The 27,647-nt window shown below is 37.2% G+C and overlaps 7 protein-coding genes across 8 annotated transcripts; 5 read left to right on the top strand and 2 right to left on the bottom strand.

Moving 5' to 3' along the window:
• Positions 1-2,121: 2,121 nt before the first annotated feature.
• LOC111800758 (phylloplanin-like) lies at positions 2,122-2,893 on the top strand. Its single transcript, XM_023684592.2, has 2 exons — positions 2,122-2,340; positions 2,416-2,893. The coding sequence occupies exons 1-2, from the start codon at positions 2,154-2,156 to the stop codon at positions 2,700-2,702; spliced, it is 474 nt and encodes a 157-aa protein (XP_023540360.2). The 5' UTR covers positions 2,122-2,153; the 3' UTR covers positions 2,703-2,893.
• An 851-nt stretch (positions 2,894-3,744) lies between these two features.
• LOC111785989 (uncharacterized) lies at positions 3,745-4,366 on the top strand. Its single transcript, XM_023666345.2, has one exon. It carries the CDS (start codon positions 3,817-3,819, stop codon positions 4,171-4,173), a length of 357 nt encoding a protein of 118 aa, XP_023522113.1. The 5' UTR covers positions 3,745-3,816; the 3' UTR covers positions 4,174-4,366.
• Positions 4,367-6,250: 1,884 nt separating this feature from the next.
• Positions 6,251-8,392, top strand: LOC111800471 (translationally-controlled tumor protein homolog). The gene is made up of 5 exons (XM_023684179.2): positions 6,251-6,408; positions 7,014-7,087; positions 7,233-7,361; positions 7,494-7,651; positions 8,013-8,392. The coding sequence occupies exons 1-5, from the start codon at positions 6,381-6,383 to the stop codon at positions 8,128-8,130; spliced, it is 507 nt and encodes a 168-aa protein (XP_023539947.1). The 5' UTR covers positions 6,251-6,380; the 3' UTR covers positions 8,131-8,392.
• Positions 8,393-8,734: 342 nt separating this feature from the next.
• On the bottom strand, positions 8,735-11,255 carry LOC111800472 (universal stress protein PHOS34). Its single transcript, XM_023684180.2, has 4 exons — positions 10,877-11,255; positions 10,214-10,308; positions 9,128-9,249; positions 8,735-9,041 (listed from the first exon to the last, which is right to left on the bottom strand). Exons 1-4 carry the CDS (start codon positions 11,040-11,042, stop codon positions 8,951-8,953), a joined length of 474 nt encoding a protein of 157 aa, XP_023539948.2. The 5' UTR covers positions 11,043-11,255; the 3' UTR covers positions 8,735-8,950.
• A 1,099-nt stretch (positions 11,256-12,354) lies between these two features.
• On the bottom strand, positions 12,355-18,702 carry LOC111800462 (BTB/POZ domain-containing protein). The gene is made up of 12 exons (XM_023684168.2): positions 18,303-18,702; positions 17,698-17,881; positions 17,524-17,592; positions 17,338-17,436; positions 16,267-16,346; positions 15,347-16,160; positions 14,388-15,079; positions 14,217-14,301; positions 14,078-14,129; positions 13,937-13,986; positions 13,187-13,234; positions 12,355-13,068 (listed from the first exon to the last, which is right to left on the bottom strand). The coding sequence occupies exons 1-12, from the start codon at positions 18,557-18,559 to the stop codon at positions 12,892-12,894; spliced, it is 2,607 nt and encodes an 868-aa protein (XP_023539936.2). The 5' UTR covers positions 18,560-18,702; the 3' UTR covers positions 12,355-12,891.
• A 999-nt stretch (positions 18,703-19,701) lies between these two features.
• LOC111800947 (Tetratricopeptide repeat (TPR)-like superfamily protein) lies at positions 19,702-25,019 on the top strand. 2 transcript variants are annotated; one of them, XM_023684876.2, is made up of 3 exons: positions 19,702-19,973; positions 20,292-20,354; positions 21,876-25,019. In XM_023684876.2, exons 2-3 carry the CDS (start codon positions 20,330-20,332, stop codon positions 24,560-24,562), a joined length of 2,712 nt encoding a protein of 903 aa, XP_023540644.2. In that variant the 5' UTR covers positions 19,702-19,973; positions 20,292-20,329; the 3' UTR covers positions 24,563-25,019. The 2 variants fall into 2 exon arrangements, with proteins under 2 accessions (XP_023540644.2, XP_023540645.2); XM_023684877.2 differs by having other exon boundaries at positions 19,702-19,946.
• A 358-nt stretch (positions 25,020-25,377) lies between these two features.
• On the top strand, positions 25,378-27,208 carry LOC111800566 (ARM repeat superfamily protein). The gene is made up of 5 exons (XM_023684319.2): positions 25,378-25,723; positions 25,815-25,921; positions 26,001-26,148; positions 26,405-26,599; positions 26,701-27,208. The coding sequence occupies exons 1-5, from the start codon at positions 25,514-25,516 to the stop codon at positions 26,932-26,934; spliced, it is 894 nt and encodes a 297-aa protein (XP_023540087.2). The 5' UTR covers positions 25,378-25,513; the 3' UTR covers positions 26,935-27,208.
• The last annotated feature ends 439 nt before the right edge of the window (positions 27,209-27,647 follow it).

A 27,647-nucleotide genomic window follows, 5' to 3' on the forward strand; every position in this document is an offset into this window, starting at 1 on the left:
TCTGATCTATTGTGACAATCACTGATGAACTATGTGTCACAGTCATGCTCGTCCAAGGCGTGTTGTCCATGGCCGCATGCCCATGACAAGCCCAACCCTTTATGTCTTTTCACATTCTAGTGTTTTACTTTTATATTTCTAGGAAGTATGACGTTTCAAAAATATCATGTCTAGGCCTGTCAGACATGAAATGCCTCAGAATGTACTGTAGGGGGATACGATTAGTTGTTAACTTCTCCCTACCCAAGGTTATATACTGTAAGCCGCCATTTTTATTTCTTTCTTGCTTGCTTATATAACGTCTCTTTCAAAAATCTCTCTCTACCCTCGTTTTCTAAAACCTTCTCTTAAAATAGAGGCCAGAGGCTCGAGCATACGTCGCTTGCCCGTAGGCGACGCAAGAACGAATTGACTTAGCTCACTTGTCGTTGGAAAGTGAATACTGCACAATCGCAAGTCCGCTGTCATTAAAAGTGCGATCGTGACACTATGCTCGCTTTAGTTTAAAGGTAGAATTAATCGTACAATAGATTTGTTTATAATATTTAATCTTAAAACTTTAATACTTTTTTTAAAAAATATTAAATAATGGATGATAAATAAATTATATTTGAGCTGTAAATTGTAATGAAATATAAATAATTTTGACATTAGAATGATTTTAAAAAAAAAAAAATAAATGTGGACCCTAATAAAGATAGAGATTGGTATAATAATACAAATTTTATTATCATTTTTTTTTTAAATAAACTAACCATTTATATTTTAAAATGAAATGAGTAGATTTTGTAGTATAGAAAATGTTATAAAAATCTTAAATGTCATTAATTATTAAGAATTCTTTTATTTTTAAAAAATAATATATAGTAGTCAAATTTTTCTGAATTTCATATAGAGACATAGAAATCTTTTCCTAGCATAAGCGTTTAAATCATGAGACTGATGGTGATACATAACGAGCTAAAGCAGACAACATCTACTAGTGGTGGTCTTGAGCTGTTACAAATGGTATAAGAGCCCGATATCGAGCGACATGCTAACGAGGACGCTATGCTCCAAGGGAGGTGAATTGTGAGATCTCGTCTCGATTGGAGAGGGTAACGAAACATTCCTTACAAGGGAGTGGAAGCCACTCCTTGGCAAATGCATTTTAAAATCGTGAGGCTGATGACGATATGTAAATTTCAAAAGTGGACAATATTGGTTAGCCGTTGTCTCGAGCTGTTACAAATGACATTAGAGTTAGACACGAGGCGGTGTGCTAGTGAGGACATAGACCCCTAAGAGGGTAAATTGTGAGATCCCACCTTGGTTAAAGAGAGGATAATGAAGCTTATAAGAACGTGAAAACCTCTATCTAACAGACGAGTTTTAAAAACCATGAACCTGACAACGATATGTAACGAGCTAAAGTGGACAATATCTATTAGCGATTGTCTCGAGCTGTTGCATCAATTGTTCGAATCTCGTTGAATAATTTCACGAGACGGATCTCGTGAATCGAAATGAGAGTGGAAAAATGATAACAGGTGGGCAATTTGATGATTAGGCAATGGACCCTTAGGTAAATAGGCTTTTCAGAACAAAAAGGAACAAAATCAGCGTTTTGGGGCCAAATTTCTACCTTATAGAGCGTGGGACACTCGCTGCATGCGCAATCCCTCATTTTCATGGCACTAAAGGTCAGAAAAATCTGCAGCAACTTGGCTCTACGTAGGGCTGTAGATGGTTCGGGTTGGGTCGGTTAAAGATTATTTTTTGACCCAATCCAAAAGTTCGAGTTAGTTGGATTGGTAACCTAACCCAACTCTAAAATTTTCACAACTCAACCGAACCCAACTCAATCCCCTATCTTCGGGTTGTCAACTTCAAAAAAGAATTAAAATTTTTAATTTATTAGATAGTCTTAGATAAAAATATTAAAAATTCACAAACAAACACAAATCAATCTATAATCGTTAAAAAAAACATAAATAAAAAATTGTAACATTTTAACATTGTTCAACGTTACAAATACTCTGAAAAAATTGGTTATTTAAAAATTAAAATATAAGAATAGATGATGAAAATAAAAAAATAAAAATGATTATTTTAAATTGGTTATCCGTCTATTTAATGGCAGAGGAGGAGTCAAAATTTGGAAGCACAGAAAAATGGGTTTGAAATCAGTATTGTTTGTCTTCGTGATGGTTGCTGCCATGGGAGCTCCATTAATGGTGGTGGAAGCTCAGCTTGGGTCCATTGGCAGTCTTCTTAGCCTTACTAGAATCCAAGGAACTGTCTTTTGCACTGCCAATGGCAACATCGGCACCAATGGCACCGCCACTCCTGCCTTCCCGAGTAAGTTATTTTCAAACTAGTTGAGCTATGTTCAAAGTGGCAAACTGTTTATATACGTATATATTTTGCATGCAGATGCAGCCGTGCAACTGCAATGCGGAAACGGAAACGTCGTGTCGACTGCAACAACAAACAGCGCGGGAGTGTTTTCGATTCTGTTAGATCCTTTACAGTTCCTTCTCTCTTCACTCACCTCCAACTGTAGCGTCGTAGTGAACACGCCACTGTCGAGCTGCAACGCAACGTTACCCTCTGTCGGGAATTTGGTTTCGGCGTTGAATTTGGTCGGAATGACATTTCAGGGACTCCTCCGTATAACCAACATCATCCCCACGGGATTCATGTTCCAGCCATCTACATAAAACTGCTTATGACTTGTGTTTGTTGTGTTTGCTGTTGTCCAAAATAAACGTTGTCTGTGTTTGTGTTCGTGTTCTTGTAGCTGTTTCAAAGTGGGATTATTTGAGGATTTTAAGTAATTATATTTACTAATCCTTAGGCCCACATTTATGTGCTCTAATATAAAGTTTGTGTGATATTATGTTCTCTTAAACTATATAAAATACTTTCATATATAATAATTTAGTCCTTATATTAAGATTAAAATTATTATAAACTAAGGTTTAAGGATTAAATTATTATTTTTACCAAAGTTTAAGGATCAAACTATTAAAAACAATTATAACTTATCAGCTCGCACGGTTGTGGGTCGGGTGCTAACGTTGTCTCTCTCATGAAGACAACCTTTATAAGGATGTAGAAATCTCTCCCTAACCGACGCGTTCTAACACGCTAAAGCGAACAATATCTATCAGTGATGGGTTTGGGTGGTTACAAACGGTACCAGAGTCATATATCAATTGGTGTGTCTGTAGTATGTTGAGTCTCCAAGTGGGTGGATTGTGAGGACTCACGTCGGTCGGAGTGGAGATGAGAACGAAGAATTCCAAGGGTGAAATAAAAAATTTTAATTTCGTATCTCGAATATACAAAACTAACCCTTTGTCAACTTTATTCCTTTATTGTTATTATAAAAAATCATTTATTCTTTTTATAAAACTTATTTTAAAATAAGTTTTAAATATTAGTTCATAAGCTTTGTTTTTTTAATTATTTTAAAAAAATGTTAATCTCTAAATTTAATTGAATTTTTAATTTTTTAAAAATTCAACTCAATTAAATTAAAAAAAAACTTACAAATTATATGAATACAATAATAAAAAAAATAGATGAAAAATTCAAATTTAAATAATTATGAAAATTTGAACAACATATAATATTTAAACATTTGAAAAGGAATGGGTGTTGACCACACCGGATAAAAACCCTTTTTATTTTATTTTATTTTTATTTTTTTTTATCTGTCCAGGTCAGTAATGGTATTAAAGCAAAATTGAACTCATACGCTTCAAATTCTCTCTGCTTTTCAATATTTCAAACAAAGGAAGAAAAAATCGGGTTGAGAGTGAAACCAGAATGATTGAAGAACGGCAAGGCGGAGCTCCCCACGGTGTTTTACTGGCGGTGGTCGTCGCCATCGTCATCGTTGGACCCTTCCTCCTCGGCGACGGGGAGGCTCTTACCGAAGCCATTTCCGACCTCCTCAGCCCCTTCGGCCTCCTCCTCCTCCCCATCCTCCTCCTTCTCGCCATCCAGTTCCTCTCCTCCGATCGCGGCTCCTTCGTCTCCGCCATCTTCTCCTCCGGCGAGCCTGACTCCATCCACCGAGTCACTGGTTCCCCCGTCGGCGTCGCTCTCTTCCTCGTCCTCATTCTCTTCCTCCTCTACAATCGGATTTCGATCTTCGGCGGCGATGATGATTCCGGCGACTGAACTCAGTACTTAGATCTGTATTTTCTAGGGTTTTATTATCATTTAAATTTCGTTTTGCCTGAGATGTTTCTGTGTACTGTGTAAAGCTTGATGAACACTCTGTAATTTACATGAATGCCCCTGAGAGGTAGGGCTCTGTGACCGGTGGGATGAAATATTGAAATGTCGAAATTGCCCTTCATGGCTTCTTGCTTTTGTTGCTTTTATTGGTTCAGTGTCGTTGTCATTGAGGGCATTTTAGTCATTTTGTATCCCCTGAAAAAGTTTCTCTATCAATTTTTTTGTTTGACTGTGGTGGGTGGTAGGTAAGCTAAGCCGCCGTCGGCAGCGGCGCTGTGGTGGCCGTAAATTCTTGAACATTTTCCTCCGTATTCATAGAGTTTTTAATCAGATTTCTGCCTGCAATTTTTTAAAGAAAATAGATCGGAATCTTATATCAGCTTGTATAGTGAGGTGAGATCTGGATGTTTCCTAAAAACTTTGCTGTTAGCCGGCGGTGATGGCTGCCGGCGTCTGTCAGAAAACATGTGACTGCAGAATCTTCCAGAGAGTGTGACTGTGTTCCCGTTGTTGGATGATGAAAGTCCACCTCGGCTAATTTAGTGAAGGATCATGGATTTATAATCAACGAATACTCTCTCGAGACCTTTTTGGGAATCCCAAATCAAACTCACGAGAGCTCATACAAAGTAGACAATATCATATAAGTGTGGATAATCGTTATTCTTAAAACAGGTAATGTTTTGGAGACCCGAAAATGTAATTCCGTCCCATTTGTTAATGTTCTTGTCTCTCGTTGTCATCCCCTTCCAACTATTACCACAAATCATGTATTTCATGTACTATTAATAACGATTCATTTGTTAGTATTAAATTTGATATAAAACAACTAACATTTTTATATGTTTATGTTCGTACAAACGTCTTAAGTGGTCCATCGATTTTAACATATGTTTAGTATATGATAATTTTGATCTCTAAATAATTTAATTAATTAGTAATATATATATATATATATATATATATATATATATAATACTTATTTTTTTACATATATTATAGTTAAATTATAATAGAATAGGGAAGTTGGAGACTAATATTTATTTTAGTTGACACAAATACAATTTTGTCGCACATTACATTAAAAAATTATTAAATTTTGTATCTTAACCAAATATAATATAAATAAGATCTAGATCTTCCTTTGACATTTATAAATAAAATTTAAAGGTTTAATTAATATTTTAAAATTTTTTAAAAATATTATTATCCTTATTATCATATATAAAACATTCAAGAAATAAAATAAAATAAACCCTTTAATTTAAAAATAATAATAATAAATTATTTACGGTAAAAACATTTCTTTCATTTTTAAAAGTAAAAAATTATTTTTAAATTATTTTTAAAAAGTCCGTTTATTTTAAGAAATTCAAGGATTTAATAAAACTTTAAAAAAAAAAAAAAAAACTAAAGAATATTTTTTTAAATTAAAAAGTAAAAAAACACGTACTAGTTTATTTTAGAGTATTTTTTATTTTTATTTTTGAAATATTGATTTATTTATTTATTTATTAATATAGCCTTTTTCACTTATTTTATATTAGCTGACGAAACTAAATCTAAAAATGTATCATTCAAATTAATTATAAACAAAATTACGATTTTTAATTAGTTGTTAATTTTAGAAGTTAAGTGGATATTTCATAAAAGATATAATCATTTTTAAATTTTAATTGATATAATAATTAGTTTATGTTTTTTTATTTATTAATAAACTGAGTTATGATATAAAGTGTTTTTTTTTAAATAAATTAAAAAATATAAATATGATTAAATTCTTTAGCTTGTTACGTTGTAAATAATTCTATATGAAAACTAAAAAAATTAAATTTAAGTTTAGGAAAAATTGTTATAATATTTATGATAAATTTAATTATCATATTATTTACAATTATGTTTTAAAATTTTAAAACTTATTATATTATTTTAAAATAAAAAACAAAATTATTTTCTAAAAAAATATTAAAGGGTAAAATAGGAATATGATAAACTTGAATTATACCTTTTGAAGAAAACCCTATTCTATAAATTCGTTACACTCTCCTGAATCTAATTCTCTTGCGCTCTTTGCCGTACTCTCTAGCCCTTCTCTCGCCCCAGAACAATTCTTTTCTTCAGGAGCTCCGAGAGTAAATTGGGCAATCATGTTGGTTTACCAAGACCTTCTCACTGGTAAATTCTCTAAATTAATGTTTGTTGTTTTCGATTATTTTTGGTTATTTCGATTTATGTTCGTTGTTTTCGATTTATGGAGGTTTGTTTTGTTCATATAATTATTTTTGATTCATGTCAGGGAGGTTTTTCATTCCTGTTATGGAGGTTTGTTTAGGTTATAGGGCTTCGATTTTCCATTGTTGCAGCTTTTTTATGTCTCTGATTTCTATGGATTCTTTGGTTAACTTTCAGATCTGGAACATATTTGTGATTTTATCGATTTTGCTTTAGCTCGTAGTGATCTGATTTATGAGATAGGGTAACAAAATATGCGGTAGCTTTTGGTTAGCTTTTTGTGGGAGAGCGATTGTGGCTTTCTTGTATCAGCTTTCAAATTTGAATGAATATTTACAGTACTTTGAATCAGTATGTTATGATTTTGGTTTATTGTTGAAGAGTTTTGTTTTTGGGTTGTAGAATCTAATCCATGAGATTAGAGTTGAGAGCTTCTGTTGTGGTTTGGATGATTTGATGCTATTGTAGTAATATTTTTTCTAGTTTGGTTTACATGGATTCGTTCCCTTCATTGGTGACAAAGCAATTGTTTTTAATTTTGATATCAGGTGACGAGCTTCTCTCGGATTCGTTCCCATACAAGGAACTCGAGAATGGAATGATCTGGGAAGTTGAGGGAAAGGTCAGTAGATTTTGTTTATTGTATGTTTTTTCACTTTTTCATGGAAAGAAAATGTCGTGTCGTATATAATTACTGAAACTAAGTGTTAGCCAAATTGAATGAGTATTCAGCACAATACTTTACTACTTAAATCATTATGCTGCAGTGGGTCGTTCAAGGAGCGGTCGATGTGGACATTGGTGCAAATCCTTCTGCTGAAGGTGACGGTGAGGATGAAGGGGTTGATGACCAAGCTGTGAAGGTGGTTGACATTGTCGACACCTTCAGGCTTCAGGTAGGCATACCTTCCGGTTAAGACATTCAAGGATTATTGCAAGTTTTTAATTTAAGGGCATACATGGGAGTGATTTTAAATCTTTCCCAAACTTGACCTAAATCTATTTTTCTTTCCACTTTGGGATTCCAGGAGCAACCTACCATGGACAAGAAGCAATTCATTGCATACATTAAGAAGTTTATCAAATTGCTGACACCTAAGCTGGAAGGAGAGAAACAGGAGGCATTTAAGAAGAACATTGAAGGAGCAACTAAGTTTCTGCTTCCAAAGCTCAAGGACTTCCAGTTGTAAGTACTTCCCTTTGTTTAGGCTATCTTTTATTGGACTTCCAGTTGTAAGTACTTCCCTTTGTTTAGGCTACTTTTATTGGCATTACATCTTTAGTAATAGAAATATTTGAACTCAACACAGCAAACCAAATCTTACCATTTGTGATCAGTTTGGTTCTTTGTATTTTAACATTGCTCTCGAACACCCTTTTTTTGAATCGATATGTGATAGATGAAACCGGAGCATTCGAGCTTTTAGTGCTTCTCCTAAAAGCAGCACTTACAGAACCTAGCGTTTTTAGAATTTTCAATATTCTCAAAGTTTTAAGTTTTCTTATCATTAGAATGATTCCTAATTGTATTATATGTTCTTTTGCAGCTTCGTGGGAGAGAGCATGCATGATGATTCCTGCATCGTGTTTGCATACTACAGGGAAGGAGCCACTGACCCAACATTTTTATACCTTGCCCCAGCTTTGAAGGAAGTCAAGTGCTGAAAGAACAGAACAAAAGATTGAAGCAGAATGATATTCATGTTGCACTCATTGTTTCAACTATATTTGCCTTTTTCTTTTAACGTTTGAATTTGGATAATTTGGAAGATTTGGGCTGTTTTTGTTTTGGTTTATTCTCTGGGGTTTCCTTGTTTTGACCTAATTTACTTGGGAGTTTATGTTCTGATGAGTGCAAATGTTAAACTCTATTTATAAACCTTAGTCAATCTCTACTTTTATAATATCCTGCTTTAGTTATCTTGAAGTAAGCTTCTTTTATTGTGAGATTATTTTGGGGTTGTGATGAACTGTTTCAGTTAATATTCGTTATAATCAGATCTTATTTCGCAAGTTTCAAATGTTCTTATACTATTTGTATTAATCATTTGAGTTCATTAATTCAAAGTGTTAGGGGCCATAATAATTTATCGATATCGAGATTTTATAGCGTACAACTCAATTTTCATCATCATTCAAGTACTTTTTGTCACCTATATCAATACTCTTAGGTAACTTCTTTACTTTGTGTATACATTATTTGAATGTCTTATGAACATAATTATGTTAGTCTCCTCGAACTATGATGAAATTATATTAATCCACTCACTAAGATGAAACTTTAGCTTGTTATACAAGATAAATTATTCCATGATACTTGATAAAAATAAAAATAAACATTGTCAATCAAGACAAATGCAATTTTCACCCAAAAAAAGAAACCTAATTTTTAAAGACAGGAACAAGATGGATTCAACGGAGCCTAAGACAGAGAAATCCTGACCCGTTCAGTGACCTTTTTATTGTCTACAAAAATAGATTTGGTTCACTCCATGGGTTTGGGTGGCCTCTTCACAATCATAACGGAGCAATGGGCATGGTGAGCACAGTAGGCACTTACACTGCCCAGGTTCATCCTGTTCAAGAAAAACAATTTGAATCGATCACTTGGTTCTTTCTACTAGGATGGATACTTCAATTCTTTTAGTAAGGGGAGTCTTACCCTTTTACTACTCCATAGTTATGACTTCCAACAACCAAAAGGGACGCATGGTGCTTTTCTACCGCATCGCACATTACATTCCTGGCATCACCCTCCACAACTTCAGTCGTCACGTTTTGGACCTACGAAGGCAGAATGCATGACCATGCTAAATGGGTATGCTACAGATTTTGCACAATAGATGGTGCTCCTATTTCAACTTCATATAAGAGTAATTAAACAAAGTTGAAAGACTGGAAGTTATAATTTAATCTAAAAGTAATTGAAAAACGTACTGGGAAGAGTCGTACCACTTGATCCACCAATTAAAATATATAAAAGTAATTGAAGAATGTAGGGTGGGAAGATTTGAGTCGTACCACTTGATCCACCAATTAAAATATATAAAAGTAATTGAAGAATGTAGGGTGATGATTAGTCTTACCACTTTATCCAGTAATTGAAGAACGTAGGGGGAAAGTCTTACCACTTGATCCATCAATCAAAATGATGGATCAAATGTATGTTTAGTTTAAAGACCGAACTTATAATTTAATCTAAAAGTAATTGAAGAATATAGGGTAAAGATTCAGTCTTATCACTTGATCCATCAATTAAAATTAATGTTTAGTTCAAAGACCAAACTTAAAGTTTAATCTAAAAGTAATTGAAGAAGGTAGGGTGAAGATTCAAGTCTTACCACTTGATCCATCAATCAAAATATATGTTTAGTTCAAAGACCGAACTTAAAGTTTAATCTAAAAGTAATTAAAGTAATTAAAGAATGTAGGATGAAGATTCAAGTCTTACCACTTGATCCACCCATCAAAATATATGTTTAGTTCAAAGACTGAACTTAAAGTTTATCAAAAGTAATTGAAGAATGTAGGGTGAAGATTCAAATCTTACCCTCGACCCACCGTCAAAATATATGTTTTAATCAATGGAGAATGAAGTTTTAAGTTTGTAAACAAGTAATTCAATCATCAATCAGAAGGGAAGTAGATTAAGAGCAATGCAATTCGGGGAACGGCATTTTAAGTGGACAATTCTAGCTGGAGATTAATGTGGTGTAATCATAAATTTTTCAATGAAATTGGAAGTTACCTTGTGTTCAATGCATATTTCCTTCGCTCTTTGGACAGTCCTGTTACCAATTTTCTTCAAATCTTCATCTAGCAAGGGCAAAACATTCTCGGCGGCTGTATTTCAACATTTTGTTACAAACATGATAATCGTTGGGGGGGAAAACGTTATAAATCATTTACAGAACAACACAACAAGGTAGATAAGATTTCTGTTCAATACCATCCCCAAATGGATCATTTCCATTCAATACAGAATTCTCGATTCGCTTCAACTGTACACAGCAAAACTCAAAATAATTTCATTCTCTCGTCACATCTCGATACTCAAAATCAAGAACATCAATAAGTTCAGTTTTCACTGTGTTTGATACCATCGTTCATGAATCAACATCAATTCTTACTTATTCATTCTTCAAGTTCATTGCATCGGAGCCAAATGGAACAACAAGAAGATCAATAAATTTCGTTCTCTCATCACAGCAAAAATCAAAATAATTTCATTATCTCGTCACATCTCGATACTCAAAATCAAGAAGATCAATAAATTCAGTTTTCACTGTGTTTGATACTATCGTTCATGAATCAACATCAACTCTAACTTATTCTTCAAGTTCATTTCATCGGAACCAAATGGAAAACAGACTCGTTAAAGGCAAAATAGAGATCAGGAGAATCGGTATACCTGGACCGGAAATTGCAAGAACGCTAGAAGGAGGTGGTTTAGCGTGGACAATAACAAGATTGTGAGGAATATCGTTAGGGCCAAAGAAATGTTGGAGCATCCACCTCAAGGCGTAGAAGCTGTGCTCAGTCTCATCGACGCCAATCACCAGCACCTTATCAGCCATTGTCGAACAAGTTGAGAAATCTCCACACCGTGAGAAAACTGATCGATCGAAACTTACAGAAACGCTCTCTTGATCTATAGAAAACTTTCTTACAAATTATGAAGGCCACATGAGATTGAGAGTGAAATTGCATTCCAAGAATAGTGAATCATTCGTGGAGAAATCAGTTGAGATTCTGAAGGACGGCCACATCATTCGCAACACTTGGACGGATCCGATTATTAAAATATTAAAATTAGTTTTTTTCTCAAGAGTTTCTGGTGCGTCCATCTCTCTATCGGTCTCACTGGTTCGTCCCTCTCTTTAAAGGGCAAGGGTGATAGCATTGATTGAGTGTCTCTCTAAGATTCCTAGTAAACTCGGGCTCGAGTGACCTTAGCCTAAATTTCTTGACGAGCACGAGGTCGACATAATACATGAAAAGTTATCTATACAAATACATATTTAACATATTCTCGAGAGACCATTTAACTCCTATTCGAGTGTCAGTTACCTTGTCTTGCAATCATGTATGTTTTCATGAGGTATTGTGTTGAGATAGGCTTAGTTCTATTCGAAGCATAATTATCATAGTTGGTACCAAGTTTTATATCTAAATGTAGCTTTAACCCCGTTGATCGACTACTTATTAAGTGTGTTTTGAAAACTTCTTTGTTTTCCTCGTTACTCTCAATCCTCTTTGAACGTATATAATAACTGATAAGTATATCAAGTCGGGTCTTTACATTAAGACTCAACATAATTTTTTTTTAATTGTAAAAATAATATAAAGCCATTTTTTAAAATTTTAAAATTACATATAAACCACCATTAATGTACATAATAATCACTAATTCTCAATGTCGACTCTTCCTATCAACGTGAGCTGGGTTTAGACCGTCGTGAGACAGGTTAGTTTTACCTCACTGATGACAGTTTCGCAATAGTAATTCAACCTAGTACGAGAGGAACCGTTGATTCGCAGATTAATGACAGTGGATTCATAAAATTAGCAAAAATAACAATAACTTAACAAGCGAACTATGTGGTGTTTCATTAGATTAGTCAGAACTATGTGGTGTTTCATTAGATTAATCGAAATTCTGATATCACCTATAACAACCCGCCATTAACCATAAACTAGTTTACGCACAACTCGACTAATCTCATGGGACAACTATCTGACTCGTAAATCTTAGCCCAATAAAATTTGAAAACAATGACTGTAATTACTGGTTAAAGGACAGGATTCATATCCCTAATGTTCTTGAAGAACTAGAACAACAAGGATTAAGAGATGATCTGAAAAGAAGAAAGAGATCCAAGCTACAGATTATCAAAGCCAAAAGAAAGAATCAACAATAGATCCAATGCTATATATATCTGGGATTACAATCCTTGTTGTTCTTGATCAGGCTAAAGTAATACACAGTAAAGATGTGGGAAAAAAAAACATGTTTTCTTTTGGTCTCTTGAGAAAAAACAAAGAAAAGAATAGCTCTTGAAGTTTAAAAGAATGATTCAAATTGGTCTCTGAAATGACTGTTTCGTTAGTGAAACTAATGAAGATATGACTGAAGAAGTAAATGATGACGTGTCTATGTTGTTCTTCCTTACAAGCTCAGAAAAGCCAACTAGGATGCCACGTAATGCAAAAAAGGATGCCATGTCACTTTTTCATTAGTTTCACTAACAAGAAGCTAATGTCATAGACCAATTTGAACCATTTATCAAGCTTCAGAGATTAAACGTTCCCATTTCTCAATCCTTCAGACCAAATCCCAATGTGCATTCTTCTCAAAGATGTGTGTTATTGACAGGCTAAACTTTAGAGGCACCATTGTAAGACCAAATGTATGCATACCTTTGCTCAAACTAGCTGCACGACAGCAGCCACCCTCAGGGCTCCATGTTGAAGAAAATCGGCGAGCTCGTTGAATAGGAGAGCGGTCCGCCAACCCCATCCCTTGGGAGCTTTCGGTAGAAGAGTTCCTGCTTGTTTGAAGTTGCCAAACACCATCACCTCCCTCTTTGATGGACATATCAACTGAATGATTGAGGAAAATTGTGAGAATGTGTCAAACCAAGTGTTTCAGTATAAACTTGTGCAAACTGTTGGGAACTAGAGTTGTATCCCGTAGTAGGTGGTTTATTGCCTAAAGTACCTGATATCGTGCAGTGACTTTTTCACGAGAATCCACAAACATATGGACCTGAAAAATGTAATTGCCAATTAAGAATGTTTGTAGACTATTCGCTTTAGATAATTGCATCAATCATATCGGTTGGAGAGAATAATGAAGCATTTTTTATAAGGGTGTGGAAATCTCTCCCTAAAAAATGTGTTTTAAAAATCTTGAAGGGAAGCCCGAAAGGGAAAGCCCAAAAAGGACAATATCTGCTAGCGGTGGGTTTGGATTGTTGCAAATGGTATCGGAGCCAGACACCAAGCGATATGCCTGCAAGGAGGCTGAGTCTCGAAGGGGGTGGACATGAGGCAGTGTGCCAGCAAGGACGCTGGGCCTCGAAGGGGGTGGATTGGGGGGGGGGGGGGGGTCCCACATCGATTGAAGTAGGGAACAAGTGCCAGCGAGGACGCTGGGCCCTAAAGGGGGTGGATTGTGAGATCTCACGTCGGTTGGGGAGGAGAACGAAGCATTCTTTATAAGGATGTGAAAACCTCTCCCTAGCATATGCATTTTAAAAAACCTTGAGGGGAAACTCTAAAGGGAAAGCCCAAAGAAGACAATATCTGCTGGCAGTGGGCTTGAGACGTTACAAACAAGGTCAACTTTCCGATTGTTATTCAGGACTCAAAGCATCAGCCAAATAAGTGGTAAATGTTTAAAGAATAAGAGATCTTTATTACTCATGTTGCACCATTTCCAGATTAGATAACTGGGATTGAGGCTGACCTTTCTCAGAGAATCAGATATTTCCGCCTTCCGTCTGTGAAGAAATAATCCTGAAATAATATAGGAACAAGTTCAGTCAAGGGAAGTATTAAACACATCAATGCCTGGACGATGGTCGATCATCTTATAGCAAACAGTTACCTAGTGTTCGGCGTCCTTGAGGGTCTTCATCGTTAAAAGCCTGAGCACTAACCTATAAAGTAAAGGAAATAAAGTCTGTAAGATACTAAGAAACAGACATTCCAGTAATACTGAGTAGAGTAACTGCTTGTATTAGCACCTTCCATAGAGAACCAGCATAGAAAAACTCAGGTGAATGCTTGACTTGGCCATCACTAAGTCTATGAACGTCCTCAAATTGTACGCTGAAAACCAAGGATTGATTGTAACTTTGAGTATCAAACTGGTCCAAAATCCTTTATTTTATAAGCAAGAGAAGCTGAGAACCTACCCAAAGCGAAAAGGAGGGAAGTGACTTAAAGGCGTTTTCATATCTAAAGCAATTGTACTGTTTTCATTCTCCCACTCAATTCCAAGGGCATGATCTGGAGCTTGAAGCATCTGAACAGGAATACCAGTGGCACTTGGACCTGCCATGGAGGTTCCAGATATTCTGCTTTGCAGTTCCATCTCATATCCTCTCTCTGTTGGTTCTCCCTGAGCATTCATACCGCCGCTTCCTCCTTGGCTCAAACCAACCAATGCTGTCAATCCATCTCCCGACAAGTCCCCACTGTGCTCGGCTCTAGCCTCTGAATCATCATTAGCAAGCGACTGATGACAATTTCTGTTGCCCATGCCAATAGGTACACGGGAGAAGACAAAGCGTGTTGGAGGCCAAGCACTCGCTGGCACAAAAGTGGCTCCACGTCCAATTCCAGCAAGCCCTTCAATTGGCCCCCTAACATGTACTCGGACAGGTTTAAAAGGGCCATTTCCTTCACCTTGAGAAGATTCTGCAACATATATGTTGCCCACACTTCCAGGAGAACTATTCTGATCATGCTCATTGATATAATATCCCGACGCACTGACTCCGCGTGCAAATGCAAACGGCTGCCTGCATGCACATGCTATACTTGTAAGGCAGCAACTTTTGCATGTATCAGCAACAATCTCTTGTACCCTTTGCCTTAAAAGCATCTGCAAAAAAAGATTATACAATTAAAAGAAGCTAAACTAATGTCCAACAGAATCACAGGCAACAAACCTTACAAATCTGCTAATTAAACTAAGTGTATATATAACTATTGACAACCCAACTTGTGGAGGGAAGCTGAAAGCTCAATTCAAGCAGGAAAATTTATAACTCACTACATATGAAGTACCAGTTAACTGTCTAAACTCCTCAAAGAAATTTTAGCAGAATCAGAGATACATAAAAGAAAAGGTAATATTTAAACGTCGAACCTGCAGCCAAAGACCATCGTTTACAGCTTTGCAAGGGAAACCAAACTCTTCAAGTTGTTTTCTCATATTGAGAAGAGCTTCAAAAGTCATATTGCAGTACAAAAGTGAACCCCCTTCAAATAAACTATCGAACACATCATAATCCTCTCCCCTGGAACTTAAGTTGCCTTTCGCGTAACTTTTAAGCTGCCTTCTACCTACGACCCTGCCTCCCCATGAAACAGCAGGCATGCCGCATCTTCCCCAATCATTTGAAGGGAGTCCATTGGTAGAAGAGTTCACAGAGGCACAATGGCTTGTTTGGTCCCTAGTAAGCCAAGTATTGTTATCCAATTGATAGCAGCCTTCTTCTGATGGCCCTTCCATAGCAATCCCACTTGTACCAAGTCCACTTACTCCAACAGTAACTGGTAAATTAATATAAGAACATGAGCTTAAAATTCCATTCATCTCGGAGAATGAATTATTCAAAGATGATGACCCTTCTGCGTTGCACAAAAATGGTGCTTCTAAATTTGACTGTGAATATGTAGCTTGTTGCATCTTCTGTTTAGAGCTGCAAGCCCCTGTTTGGAAGTCAACCACACAGTCGGGAAGCTGAACAAGAAGATTATGAGCACCTTTATGGACCTCTAGGCCATCTTTCAAACTTAAATGTCCTAGCTCAGATTCCAACCCTACATTAGTGGAATCCATTGAACGATTTTCCCGTGTCTTGGAATTTTCGATCTCAGAACTGGAACAACCTGGTTCAGAAGGTTCCTCCTTGCAATGGGCCCCTTTAGCAAGGAACGTAAACAATGCAAGTTCAAACCTTTTGATTAAGACCAAAAAAAATATCAGAAAAGAAAATAAATGAACAGATAAGAACTAAAAGTTGTTAACAGCAAATCATATGCAGAGATTATCATATCCTTTACCGTCTCTCTTCACTAGGAACCCATAATTCATCGGATGTTAGCAGAGCATACAACGTCTGAGATGAAAGCTTTGGAAGTACCTATTCACAACCAGCATAACAAAAATTTAACATGATGTAGCTCAATTTTAAATTAGCACCTAAAATATTTGTTAAATCAGAGTTGGTATCCCCTATTGCCTTACAACCAGAAAAACACTCATGTTCGATGAATGTAAAAACCATAGTACTTAAGTGCCATTCTTTTCCAGAAAAACGTGTGCCAGGAAATGATGTGTGAGATCCCACATAGGGTGGAGAGGAGAACGAAACATTCTTTATAAGGGTGTAGAAACCTCTTCCTAGCATACGCGTTTTAAAAACCTTGAGAGGAAGCCTGAAAGGGAAAGCCCAAAGAGGATAATATCTACTAGCGGTGGGCTTGGGCTGTTACAAATGATATCAGAGACAGACACTAGGCAATGTGCCAGCGAGAAGGCTGAACCCCAAAGGGGGTGGACAAGAGGCGGTGTGCCAACAAAGACGCTGGGCCCCGAAGGAGGATGGATTGGAGGGCCCCACATTGATTGGAGAAGAGAATGAGTGTCAGCGAGGACGCTGGGCCCCGAAGGAGAGTAGATTGTGAGACCCCACGTTGGTTGGGGAAGAGAACGAAGCATTCTTTATAAGGGTGTGGAAATCTCTCCCTCGCATATGCGTTTTAAAAACCTTGAAGGGAAACTTGAAGGGGAAAGCCCAAAGAGGAAAATATCTGCTAGCGGTGGACTATTACATGATGTCTATATTATATTACCTACACACTAAAAATATAATATAAAACACAGCAAAATCTAGTGTTATAATCAAACACCCACTAAAATCTTTATATATTCCTTTTGAATATAAACTCGAGATTAATTGACCAGTAAGGGGACTTGAAGACACATCCTACTTTATTGAGGAAGAAGTATCACCAACACAATGCATTTCCATATCAACATGATAGATGAACTACGATCCTCACACTTGGATAAACCCAGTGAGAAAGAAGAGGAAAGCATGTAAAAAACTATGATAATATAACTCAAAATACCTCTTTCAATTCCATGGCACCACTTTGACAAAGGTAACCCCAGCAAGCGTTTCTCACACGTTCTCCGTGTATTCCATAATCTTGGCTCTCCGCAAACACCTGAACCAAGTAAAGTACATGTACAAAATATGTGAAACTAAGGGATAGCAAAAGGAATAAGACACATCACTTTTACATTCTTAGAACCTGATAAACCAGGAAATTTGAAGTCCACAGTTCGGCTATAATAAAATCTGTACATATCGCACACAAATCCTGAAAGGAAAAAAAAAAAAAAATGTATAATACTAAATCAAATCCAGAATATGATAAGAAAAATATGACAAAAGGATGTCGGTAACAATAACATTACGACGATACCTGAAGGTCGAGAAAGGAAGCAGCAGCAAGAACACGAAAAGCATTATTGTCATTCAACTTAGGATGATGTCCGTACAGATATGCCAACGCCATAGCAATTGCCTCCCCATTGACATTCTTATCATCAACGTGCAAGGTCAGAACAGGAGCACTGGCCTCTTTCCATGGCCCATGAAGCATATTCCTGCAAGTCATAATGTAGGCTATTGATGTTGCAGATTCAAAATCCATAACAGCATATCCACTGATTAATGAACTATCATTAATTGTAACTATGGATCAACTAATCATTAAGAGTTTTAAGAATTTAACAACAAATACAAGATAACCAGTAAAACGCCTGGAAATTAACCAATGACATCAAATCCAGGAAGCTCACACAAAGAAAAATTCCATTTCTCAAGAAAAGCTCCACCACAATCAAACTAATCAAAAAAATTAACACCATCATATAAACAGCCAAATAAATAGAATAGGTCGATCCCAACAGTATCACACAAGAACTATCATTCAAAAGTCACACCCAAGCATGAACGAAATCAATGAATTATCGAAAATCCCCAAACAAACAACTCCATATTTGCCCAAATTCAACTAATCCAGACCTGAAGTAAGAGCTGCGCGATAGAATTAAGCGATGAAGGCGGTACGTGGAGCCCATGGCGTGGACGATAATGTCAGAGAATGCGCCAGAATTAAACCCCTCAATCTGGATGTGGTCGCAAAGGGAGGTGAGGTTGCAATCCAAGGCGCGAAGCTCGGTGGTGCTCCGGTCATTGTCGGCATGTTGAGACGGCGGGATAGTCATCTTCATCGCCGAGCTGTATGAATGTGAAGAAGAATATTGGGCTTCCATACGCATGAATCTCAAGAAGAAGAAGAAGAAGAAGAAGAAGAAGAAGAAGATTATGGAATGTTGATGATGATGATCAAAGACATTGCTGTTGCAGAAACAAGGGACGAATGTAAGGGGCCGATTCCGGATTGCTTGCCCCCCCCGATTTGTATTTGTTTTTGCAAAATAATCCCTTTTAAAATATTATAATTACAATAAGGTCCTCCTCTAATTTATTTCTTTGACTGTTTGGAAATTATATTTTTAAATATATCAAACTTCGAATAAATTATCTTTTTTTTTTTTTTATATAAATATAAAATTAAGAAAATTATGAAATTATATAAAATACATGTCAACTTTTAGTGAAATTCTTTAAAATGGATTAAAAATATATATCTCTTCTATATAATTAAAAAGAATTTGACTTAATAAATATGGATATATTTAACTTTACAATTTTTTAAAATTATTTTTTATTATAAATTACATGGTGAAAAATATTGATTTTTAATTTTTTTTTTTTTTGTACATTTTGGTTAATTCTTAAAAAAAATATTTAATTTGTCGGGCGAGGTTATAATCAATTTGTAATTAATGTCACTTTTATTTATTTTAAGATTTTTTATTTACTTTAAGTTATATTTACGTCGTAATTATTTAGGGTTGTAAACGGTAAAAAAACTATAACTCTTGAAATGCATCACGAAGGTCGATTTTATTTTGAAGCTACGTAAAGTTAAGGGTTAAAGGTTAAGTTTCTTTAAACCGGATTTGTGAGATTAGACTGACTTGTACATAGGATTGGATTAAGTTCTGAATAATCAGAAATTCCGCTTTCGTTTTTACTAGAGAGGTCCGGACCATAAAATTTTTGTCTCACTTTATCATTATTACCGCTTGGGCATCGACCCGGGAAGAATCAATTCCAAGCTTATTGATAATCCATGATCAACTTCCTTTCGTAGTACCCTACCCCCAAGGGAAGTCGAATCCCCGCTGCATCCTTGAAAGAGAGATGTTCTGAATTACCAGACAATGGGAGCATACTTACCCGACTGCCATCATATTTGGTGCATGTTTAGAATCATTTAAGTTTAATTTTGGAGATAGAAAAAATCAATTTAGGGCAATTTCTCATTGAATCCCCAAATTCAATTTGAAAAGGAAAATGATCCATTTCCGCGACTTCGAAATCCCTAATTCTGAATTGTTGCTGCACGTAAGACGTTAAACGGTGCGTTTAGGGAGTGGCCTGCCTACAGACTGCGCTGCTGCGAGGGATGGAAGCTGCTCTCCCTCGACGCTGTCATTTCTCTTCCATCGTTGAGCCTCTCGCCTTTGAGCTGATTCGATCACTGTGAATCCTCAACGCTACGCTCTCCTATACCGCTTGTTTGAGTATTCGATTACGGTGATTTATCTGCCACACTTGTTCATGGTAATATTCACATTCGGAGTCTGAAATTTCGAAATATGTGAAATGAAGAACTTTCTTAGACTCTTAATGATTACCCATATGATATTTTATGGAAGTGTAGTCGACTGGTTGATGAATTTCTTCGTTGTTTTCTTGAAATCATCTTTTCTGTGTAAGAAATCTGTCGTTCTTGTTTTTGAAAGGTGTTCCTTTGTTCAATATGATCATAATTTGCAGTTGCTTGTACTCATACCCTGCTGTCGGATTAAATTGTCATCAAATTGTTTGTAATATCCATTTATCTTGTAAGGGGCTTCTTACTCAGCTTTGTAATATCAGGTGGGTAGCTGACATAGTGCTGTTTTTGACATGCGTTCATGAAGATGCTTTTAAGGAGCAAAGGTAAGTAATGATCTTCAGAATTTGCTTGAGTACTAGTTTAATGAACTGCCTGAAAACTTGCTCTGTCAAAATTGATCTGGGAATCGGACTTGGTTCCTCGTGGCATGTTTGAGAGTGATTTTGATGCTCTTTTTTTTGGTAATTTGGTCGTGAAAAAAGTGATTATGATCGTTGCAAACACGCCCGACATTCGTCATACAATATCTACAAACTAAGGTTCTGCTTTTCTTGGTACACATCAATGATTGGTGGTCTACTAAGAGCTTTACATTTACATTATCTTCTTATGTTGGTTGCTGGTTTAATGAAACTCTTTTGGCTCTATGGATTGCTATGTTCATGGCCGTGATTTGGAGTTTTTTTTTCCCTTTCTTCAATGGATGAAACAAAATTTGGTTCTATAGCTTCCTTTGTGCTAGTATTGGAAGAATGAGAAACACTAGATCATAGTGGTCAAGGACTCGGGAAAGAATATGCAACAACGACCGTGGTCGTAGAGTTTAGGAACAAGCAACACTTGACCACAATTTTGTTTAACTCCCATGGATTAGGTTTTCATGTATTAGTGAGTGCCTCCTAATATTGTGAGATCCCATGTTGGTTGGAGAGGGGAACGAAACATTTCTTATAAAGGTGGGGAAACCTCTCCTTAGTAGACGCGTTTTAAAACCTTGAGGGAAAGCTCACAGAGGACAATATCTGTTAGCAGTGGGCTTGAGCTGTTATAAATGGTATCAATGCCAAACACTGGGTAGTGTGCCAATGAGGACGCTGGTCCCCCAAAGTGGGTGGATTGTGAGATCCCACATCGGTCGGAGAGGGGAACGAAGCATTTCTTATAAAGGTGTGGAAACCTCGCCGTAGCAGACACGTTTTAAAACCTTGAGGGAAATCCCAAAAAGGACAATATCTTTTAGCAGTGGACTTGGGCTGTTACAAATGGTATCAGAGCCAGACACCGGGCAGTGTGCCAGCGAGGACGTTAGCCCCCCAAGGTGGGTGGATTGTGAGATCCCACATTGGTTAGAGAGGGGAACGAAACATTCCTTATAAAGGTATGGAAACCGCTTCCTAGCAGACGCGTTTTAAAACCTTGAGGGGAAGCCCGAAAAGGAAAGCCCAAAGAAGACAATATCTGCAAGCGGTGGGCTTGGCTTGGGCTGTTACAAATATATTGATATTCTATCAAGTACTTCAAAATTTGTAGGTTCACATAGTAGTTATGTGGGCTTGGTTAGGGTGCAAGTAGATTTGTCCAAAATTCTTTTAGAAGAAGAGCAGGTCGATTATACTTAAGCTCGTAAGGTGTTGACTTGAAAAATGTAGAAACGCTTCTCTCTTTTTATTCTCAGCTATCAGGGATATACTCGCACAGTTTCAGGTTCCTCGTGGGGTTCCTATTCGTGCATTGAACGTTTCTTGGGTTGAATTTCGTAGTCAATTATTCTTTATAATTCATTTCTTTGCATGAAAGAACTTTATTTCATTCATATTATTGAATACAGATTATGTGTTTTTCAGGTGCAGGACAAATCTATTGTCTTGCTTTGAAGTTCAAAACCCCTTTTAGTTTTTCTGTTAAACTTTTGTCCTCGTGCATTGAGAATTCTTCTCGAACAAACGGAAATGGTGCCCCTGTTTCGGACGGGTGTAATCTTGTGCCTTCAGCCAAGAATGAGGACAAGAGACTAATTGTAGATAGTGTATGCCAAATTTTGGAGGCTGGTCCTTGGAGACCTTCTGTTGAGAATGCTTTAGCCGAGCTCGACGTTAAACCGAATCCAGAATTGGTAATTGGAGTCTTAAGAAGACTGAAGGATGTAAACGTTGCAGTAAATTACTTTCGATGGTCGGAGAGAGTAACAGACCAAGCATCTTGCCCCGAAGCATATAATTCGCTTCTAATGGTTCTAGCTAGAACTCGAAAGTTCGATTGTTTGGAACAAATATTGGAAGAAATGAGTATAGCAGGCTTTGGCCCTTCAAACAACACAAGTATTGAAATTGTACTGAGCCTTATTAAGTCACACAGGCTTAGAGAAGCTTATACGTTTATGCAAACCATGAGAAAGTTCAAATTCCGTCCAGCCTTTTCGGCATACACGACATTGATCGGTGCACTATCTGCATCTAATGATTCCGATTCCATGCTCACCTTATTTCATCAAATGCAGGAGCTTGGCTATGAAGTTAATGTTCATTTATTCACGACTCTCATTCGTGTGTTTGCTCGTGAGGGTCGAGTCGACGCTGCACTTTCTATTTTGGATGAGATGAAAATGAACGCTTTTGAACCGGATGTCGTTCTTTACAACGTATGTATAGACTGCTTCGGGAAGGCGGGGAAGGTGGATATGGCATGGAAATTCTTTCATGAAATGAAAGCTAATGGTTTGATCCTTGATGATGTAACTTATACTAGCATGATAGGAGTTCTTTGTAAAGCTGATAGGCTGAATGAAGCTATTGAGCTATTTGAACATATGGATCAAAACAAGCAAGTGCCTTGTGCTTATGCATACAATACAATGATCATGGGTTATGGTATGGCTGGGAAGTTCGATGAAGCGTACAGTCTACTCGAGAGACAGAGGAGAAAGGGATGCATTCCGAGTGTCGTCGCTTATAATTGCATTCTTACTTGTCTGGGGAGGAGGGGGCGGGTAGCCGAGGCGTTAAAAGTTTTCGAAGAGATGAAGAAAGATGCCATTCCGAATCTTTCGACGTATAATATTGTGATTGATATGCTCTGTAAGTCCGGAAAACTCGAGACAGCTTTGGTTGTTCGGGATGCCATGAAAGAAGCTGGGTTGTTCCCGAACGTTATGACCGTAAACATAATGGTTGACAGATTGTGTAAAGCCCAAAGACTCGATGATGCTTGTTCGATTTTCGAAGGATTGGATCATAAAGCTTGCACGCCTAATACGGTAACGTATTGTTCTCTTATAGATGGATTGGGTAAGCATGGGAGAGTTGATGAGGCCTACAAGCTGTACGAAAAGATGCTGGATTCCGACCAGATCCCGAATGCTGTTGTGTTTACATCTCTAATAAGGAACTTTTTCAGGTGTGGAAGGAAGGAGGACGGCCACAAGATATATAACGAAATGATACGTCTCGGATGTTCACCCGACCTAATGCTTCTTAATACCTACATGGACTGTGTTTTTAAAGCTGGAGAAACCGAGAAGGGTAGAGCTTTGTTTCAGGAGATTAAGGCTCAAGGATTCATTCCCGATGCGAGGAGCTATTCGGTCCTAATTCATGGCTTGGTGAAAGCTGGTTTCGCTCATGAAACTTACGAGTTGTTCTACACGATGAAGGAACAAGGTTGCGTTCTGGATACTCGTGCATATAACACCGTTATCGACGGGTTCTGCAAGTCTGGCAAGGTAAACAAAGCTTACCAACTGCTGGAGGAGATGAAGACAAAGGGTCACGAACCGACCGTTGTTACGTACGGTTCGGTTATCGATGGGCTTGCAAAGATCGATCGGCTCGATGAAGCATATATGCTCTTTGAAGAAGCAAAGTCGAAAGGAGTCGAACTGAACGTTATTATATATAGCAGTCTAATCGATGGGTTCGGGAAAGTGGGTCGAATCGACGAAGCGTACCTGATCATGGAAGAGTTGATGCAGAAAGGTTTGACGCCTAATGTATACACATGGAATTGCTTGCTTGATGCATTGGTGAAAGCAGAGGAAATCAGTGAAGCTCTTGTTTGCTTTCAGTCTATGAAAGACTTGAAATGTACGCCTAATTATATAACTTACAGCATTCTAATTCATGGTCTATGTAAGATTAGAAAGTTCAACAAGGCATTTGTGTTCTGGCAAGAGATGCAGAAGCAAGGCTTAAAGCCGAACGTATTCACGTACACCACCATGATCTCGGGGCTTGCTAAGGCTGGAAACGTCGTAGAGGCGAACGCTCTTTTCGAGAAGTTTAAGGAAAAGGGTGGCGTGCCTGATTCTGCTACTTACAATGCTATAATTGTCGGGTTGAGCAATGCTAACAGGGCGTTGGATGCTTATCGACTTTTCGAGGAAACTCGATCGAAAGGTTGTAGTGTTAACACGAAAACTTGTGTTGTTCTGTTAGATTCACTACATAAGGCTGAATGCATTGAGCAGGCTGCTATTGTTGGCACTGTATTAAGAGAAACTGCAAAGGCTCAGCACGCTGCGAGATCGTGGACATAGACCTTACCGGATAGAACGAGACCGAGACCGAGACCGGCTACACCATGGAAACCAAAACTCTATAACAGCTCAGTCCTTACCGTTTGCTGGTCAGTCCGCTTTGGTGGTTCGTGTTCTTACAAATCCTTAGTTTATGTCGAAAAACAAAGAAGTTTTAGCTGCTCGGAAGCTAAGTTACAAGTCTTCATTCATGGGGTTTCGAGATGACGTATCTCTCTCAGTCTCGTTAGCTGTTGGTTTGGTTTGTTCGGGACTTCAGGCTCGTGATTTTGATTCTCGACTTTGAAACTCTCGGGTGCCGAACTTAGTAGCATGATAGCTAAGCTAATCTTCTTCTTCCAGATACATTCAATTCAGTTAATGGTAGCAAGAATTACATTCAATTCAGTTAATGGTAGCAAGAATTACATTCAATTCAGTTAATGGTAGCAAGAATTACAATGAGTTGTTCAAGTTTTGCTAATAATGTGGGCTCATTTTATAATGTTCTTTTTCCTTCTAATTAATGGATGTATATTATAATTTTTATATAAAATAAAAGTTTATTAATAAAATATAATATATTTTTTTAAACTTAATTTTTCTATTTATAAATTTTAATAAAAATTTGATCGTGAAAAAAAAATCAATAAATAAGTCTTAAAAAAGAATAAAAGTTTTAACTTTTTTTTAACTGACGATCCAAAACGACGTCGTATCGCGTTGAATTCGGCAAGCTGGTTTCTGAACTCCAACTAATTACGAGCCGTTATAGAAAGACCATTCAGTTCCAACGTCTCTTTCCAACGGCGCCATTCAAATTTCAAATTTCTGAAACCTAAAAGGGTAACAACGAGCGTCGAACTCCCACTTTTTTCAACCATTAAAGATCATCCTCCAGCCTCTCTCCATTTCAATCCGACCTTCTTCATTTTCCCTCTCTGTAATTCTCCTCAGTGTTCTCCAATCACCATGGCCATGGCTCTGAGACCCATTGATAACGCACTGCCGGTTACACCAGAACGGCCGAAGAAACAAGCGAAAGTGGCCGTTCCAGTCCAGAAGCGAAGCGATTCCGGTGTAAACGATGAGAATCAGGCTCCGGTTCCTCCTTCTACAGATGCTGCCATTGATTATGTTTCTTCTGAGAATCTGAAGCCCTTGACGGACCCTGATTCTAATGTAACTATACTCATTTCCTCTTTGTATCTGAAGTTCTTGTTTGTTTCTAGATCTGATTTTTGGTCTGTTCTTTTTTTCTTTATTGTGTTAGAATTTCATTGAAGGATTTGATTCGAAGGATTGGGTGAAAGTCTGTGAATCGCTCAATAATGCTAGACGTCTCGCGATTTTTCACTCCGACATTTTGCTCCCTTCGTTGTAAGTAGAATACTCTTGTTTTGAAATTCTAGGGTTATGAAATTCTGGCGATGATTTTTCTTATTTTGATGAATTACAGAGAGAAAGTTATAGCGATTCTGATGAAATCGATGAAAAACCCTAGAAGTGCCCTAATTAAGACCTCGATCATGGCTTCGTCTGACATTTTCAACGCATTTGGTGATCAGTTACTCGAAACATCCACTACCAATGCATTTGATCAATTGGTGAGAGCATGCAATTGAATTTCTTCAGTCTTTTCCTTTTGTGATCATTGTTATGAGCAGCTAATGCAGTGTGTTATTCTGGATCTGTTGGATAATCATTTAGTTCTACAAAAACTATCTTCAAATCAAGTTTTGAAGAAGTTCTTACAATTTTTTTCTTGGAATTCTGCTAAGAATTTTGATAAGACTTTTTAGATGTGATTAAGCAAGTTTTGATTGTGAGAAACGCTGATATGGACTTCCATTGGATCTTCAGCTGCTCCAATTACTGCTCAAAGCTTCTCAGGACAAGAAGTTTGTGTGTGAAGAAGCAGATAAGGCACTGAAAGCTCTAGTGAAATCCATGACTGCTCTGCCTCTGCTGCAAAAGCTTAAGCCGTATGTCTCCCATTCAAACCTAAGAGTCAGAGCCAAAGCCGCCATTCCAATCTCCAATTGTGTCTCTAAGATGGTACAAAAATTCTTGCTTATTGCCTTGATTCTTCTCATTTTTGTTCAAAAACTGGACTGAACTGATGAATTTTAACATGGGTTGCTGCCAATTTCTTCAAGGGCCTGGAAGAAATGAACCAATATGGGATTGTCCCATTGCTTCAAATGGCTGCAGATTTGCTAAACGATAGGCTACCTGAGGCAAGGGAAGCAGCTCGGAGTATTGTGATGGGAGTGTTCAAAGCATTCACAGCAAACGAGGAAGAGAAACAGGAGGCTTGGCAAAGCTTTTGCCAAACTAATCTGTCGCCGATTCAAGCTCAGTCTTTGCTCAAAGTTACCTCTTCCCTATAAGCGGTGGTTTTGGGTAAGGTTAGACAAGTGCTGCTGGGCTTGGCAGACCCTTAGGATGATGATGATCATCAAGATTTCTTTTAGGTTTGGAAATTTTTATGTGTTCTATGAAAGCTTCCACTCTTACATGATGAGTTCTGCTTTCTACTTCTTAGGAATTTGTTCTGTAGAACAGCTTTTTTTTTCTTGTTCTCTTCTTTCCCTTCACCTTTGTTGGTGTGGAAGAGACATTGTGAAAGACAATAAAAAGTTGTTGTTGCACATTTGACTGGTAGAGCATGAAACATATGAGATGGATGCTATCTTTTATCTTTCCATTCTTTTGCCATATTGAGGCGTTAATTTACTTATTAAAATATCGTCCTTCTTCATCTACGATCCCAACTCTTGTATTTTGTTTGGTGTACTTCAGCTCCATTCTAACTATAAGAATAGGAGTTCGTTGGAAATAGTGTGAAACTCATTTAGTAACCGCAAGCCAGTACTTCTTGCTTTGATGGATGACTGTCACTGCAATAGTTGGAATTCGTTAGTTGGAAGGACGGCCTCTTAACTTAGCTTGATTGATCATGCAAACGAGCTTTTTAGGCTTCATTTCCCTACTCTAGTCCAAAACTAGCTAATATCTTCCTTGATCTCGTTACCACGATAGCTAGGCATTTACCTTTGAATGGTGACTTGAAGACCAAACCTTCTATTATTTATCGCTTAGC

Source organism: Cucurbita pepo, chromosome 8, assembly GCF_057944985.1.
Source record: "Cucurbita pepo subsp. pepo isolate OVF chromosome 8, ASM5794498v1, whole genome shotgun sequence".
In the NCBI taxonomy this organism is placed as follows: Eukaryota; Viridiplantae; Streptophyta; class Magnoliopsida; order Cucurbitales; family Cucurbitaceae; genus Cucurbita; species Cucurbita pepo.

What these genes read in the sequence shown, in the direction of transcription:
- LOC111800472 (XM_023684180.2), bottom strand. Translation starts at nt 11,042, where the DNA reads ATGGCTGATAAGGTGCTGGTGATTGGCGTCGATGAGACTGAGCACAGC. An exon ending in TCTTGCAATTTCCGGTCCAG is followed by an intron (nt 10,309 to 10,876) that starts GTATACCGATTC and finishes GTTGAAATACAG; the next exon opens with CCGCCGAGAATGTTTTGCCC. An exon ending in AACTATGGAGTAGTAAAAGG is followed by an intron (nt 9,042 to 9,127) that starts GTAAGACTCCCC and finishes TTTCTTGAACAG; the next exon opens with GATGAACCTGGGCAGTGTAA.
- LOC111800471 (XM_023684179.2), top strand. Translation starts at nt 6,381, where the DNA reads ATGTTGGTTTACCAAGACCTTCTCACTG. An exon ending in TTACCAAGACCTTCTCACTG is followed by an intron (nt 6,409 to 7,013) that starts GTAAATTCTCTA and finishes TTTTGATATCAG; the next exon opens with GTGACGAGCTTCTCTCGGAT. An exon ending in AAGCTCAAGGACTTCCAGTT is followed by an intron (nt 7,652 to 8,012) that starts GTAAGTACTTCC and finishes GTTCTTTTGCAG; the next exon opens with CTTCGTGGGAGAGAGCATGC.
- LOC111800566 (XM_023684319.2), top strand. Translation starts at nt 25,514, where the DNA reads ATGGCCATGGCTCTGAGACCCATTGATAACGCACTGCCGGTTACACCA. An exon ending in TGACGGACCCTGATTCTAAT is followed by an intron (nt 25,724 to 25,814) that starts GTAACTATACTC and finishes TTATTGTGTTAG; the next exon opens with AATTTCATTGAAGGATTTGA. An exon ending in GACATTTTGCTCCCTTCGTT is followed by an intron (nt 25,922 to 26,000) that starts GTAAGTAGAATA and finishes GATGAATTACAG; the next exon opens with AGAGAAAGTTATAGCGATTC.
- LOC111800462 (XM_023684168.2), bottom strand. Translation starts at nt 18,559, where the DNA reads ATGCGTATGGAAGCCCAATATTCTTCTTCACATTCATACAGCTCGGCG. An exon ending in CAAATTTCCTGGTTTATCAG is followed by an intron (nt 17,437 to 17,523) that starts GTTCTAAGAATG and finishes TACTTGGTTCAG; the next exon opens with GTGTTTGCGGAGAGCCAAGA. An exon ending in GTGCCATGGAATTGAAAGAG is followed by an intron (nt 16,347 to 17,337) that starts GTATTTTGAGTT and finishes GGTTGTGAATAG; the next exon opens with GTACTTCCAAAGCTTTCATC.
- LOC111785989 (XM_023666345.2), top strand. Translation starts at nt 3,817, where the DNA reads ATGATTGAAGAACGGCAAGGCGGAGCTCCCCACGGTGTTTTACTGGCG.
- LOC111800947 (XM_023684876.2), top strand. Translation starts at nt 20,330, where the DNA reads ATGAAGATGCTTTTAAGGAGCAAAG. An exon ending in GATGCTTTTAAGGAGCAAAG is followed by an intron (nt 20,355 to 21,875) that starts GTAAGTAATGAT and finishes TGTGTTTTTCAG; the next exon opens with GTGCAGGACAAATCTATTGT.
- LOC111800758 (XM_023684592.2), top strand. Translation starts at nt 2,154, where the DNA reads ATGGGTTTGAAATCAGTATTGTTTGTCTTCGTGATGGTTGCTGCCATG. An exon ending in CGCCACTCCTGCCTTCCCGA is followed by an intron (nt 2,341 to 2,415) that starts GTAAGTTATTTT and finishes TTTTGCATGCAG; the next exon opens with ATGCAGCCGTGCAACTGCAA.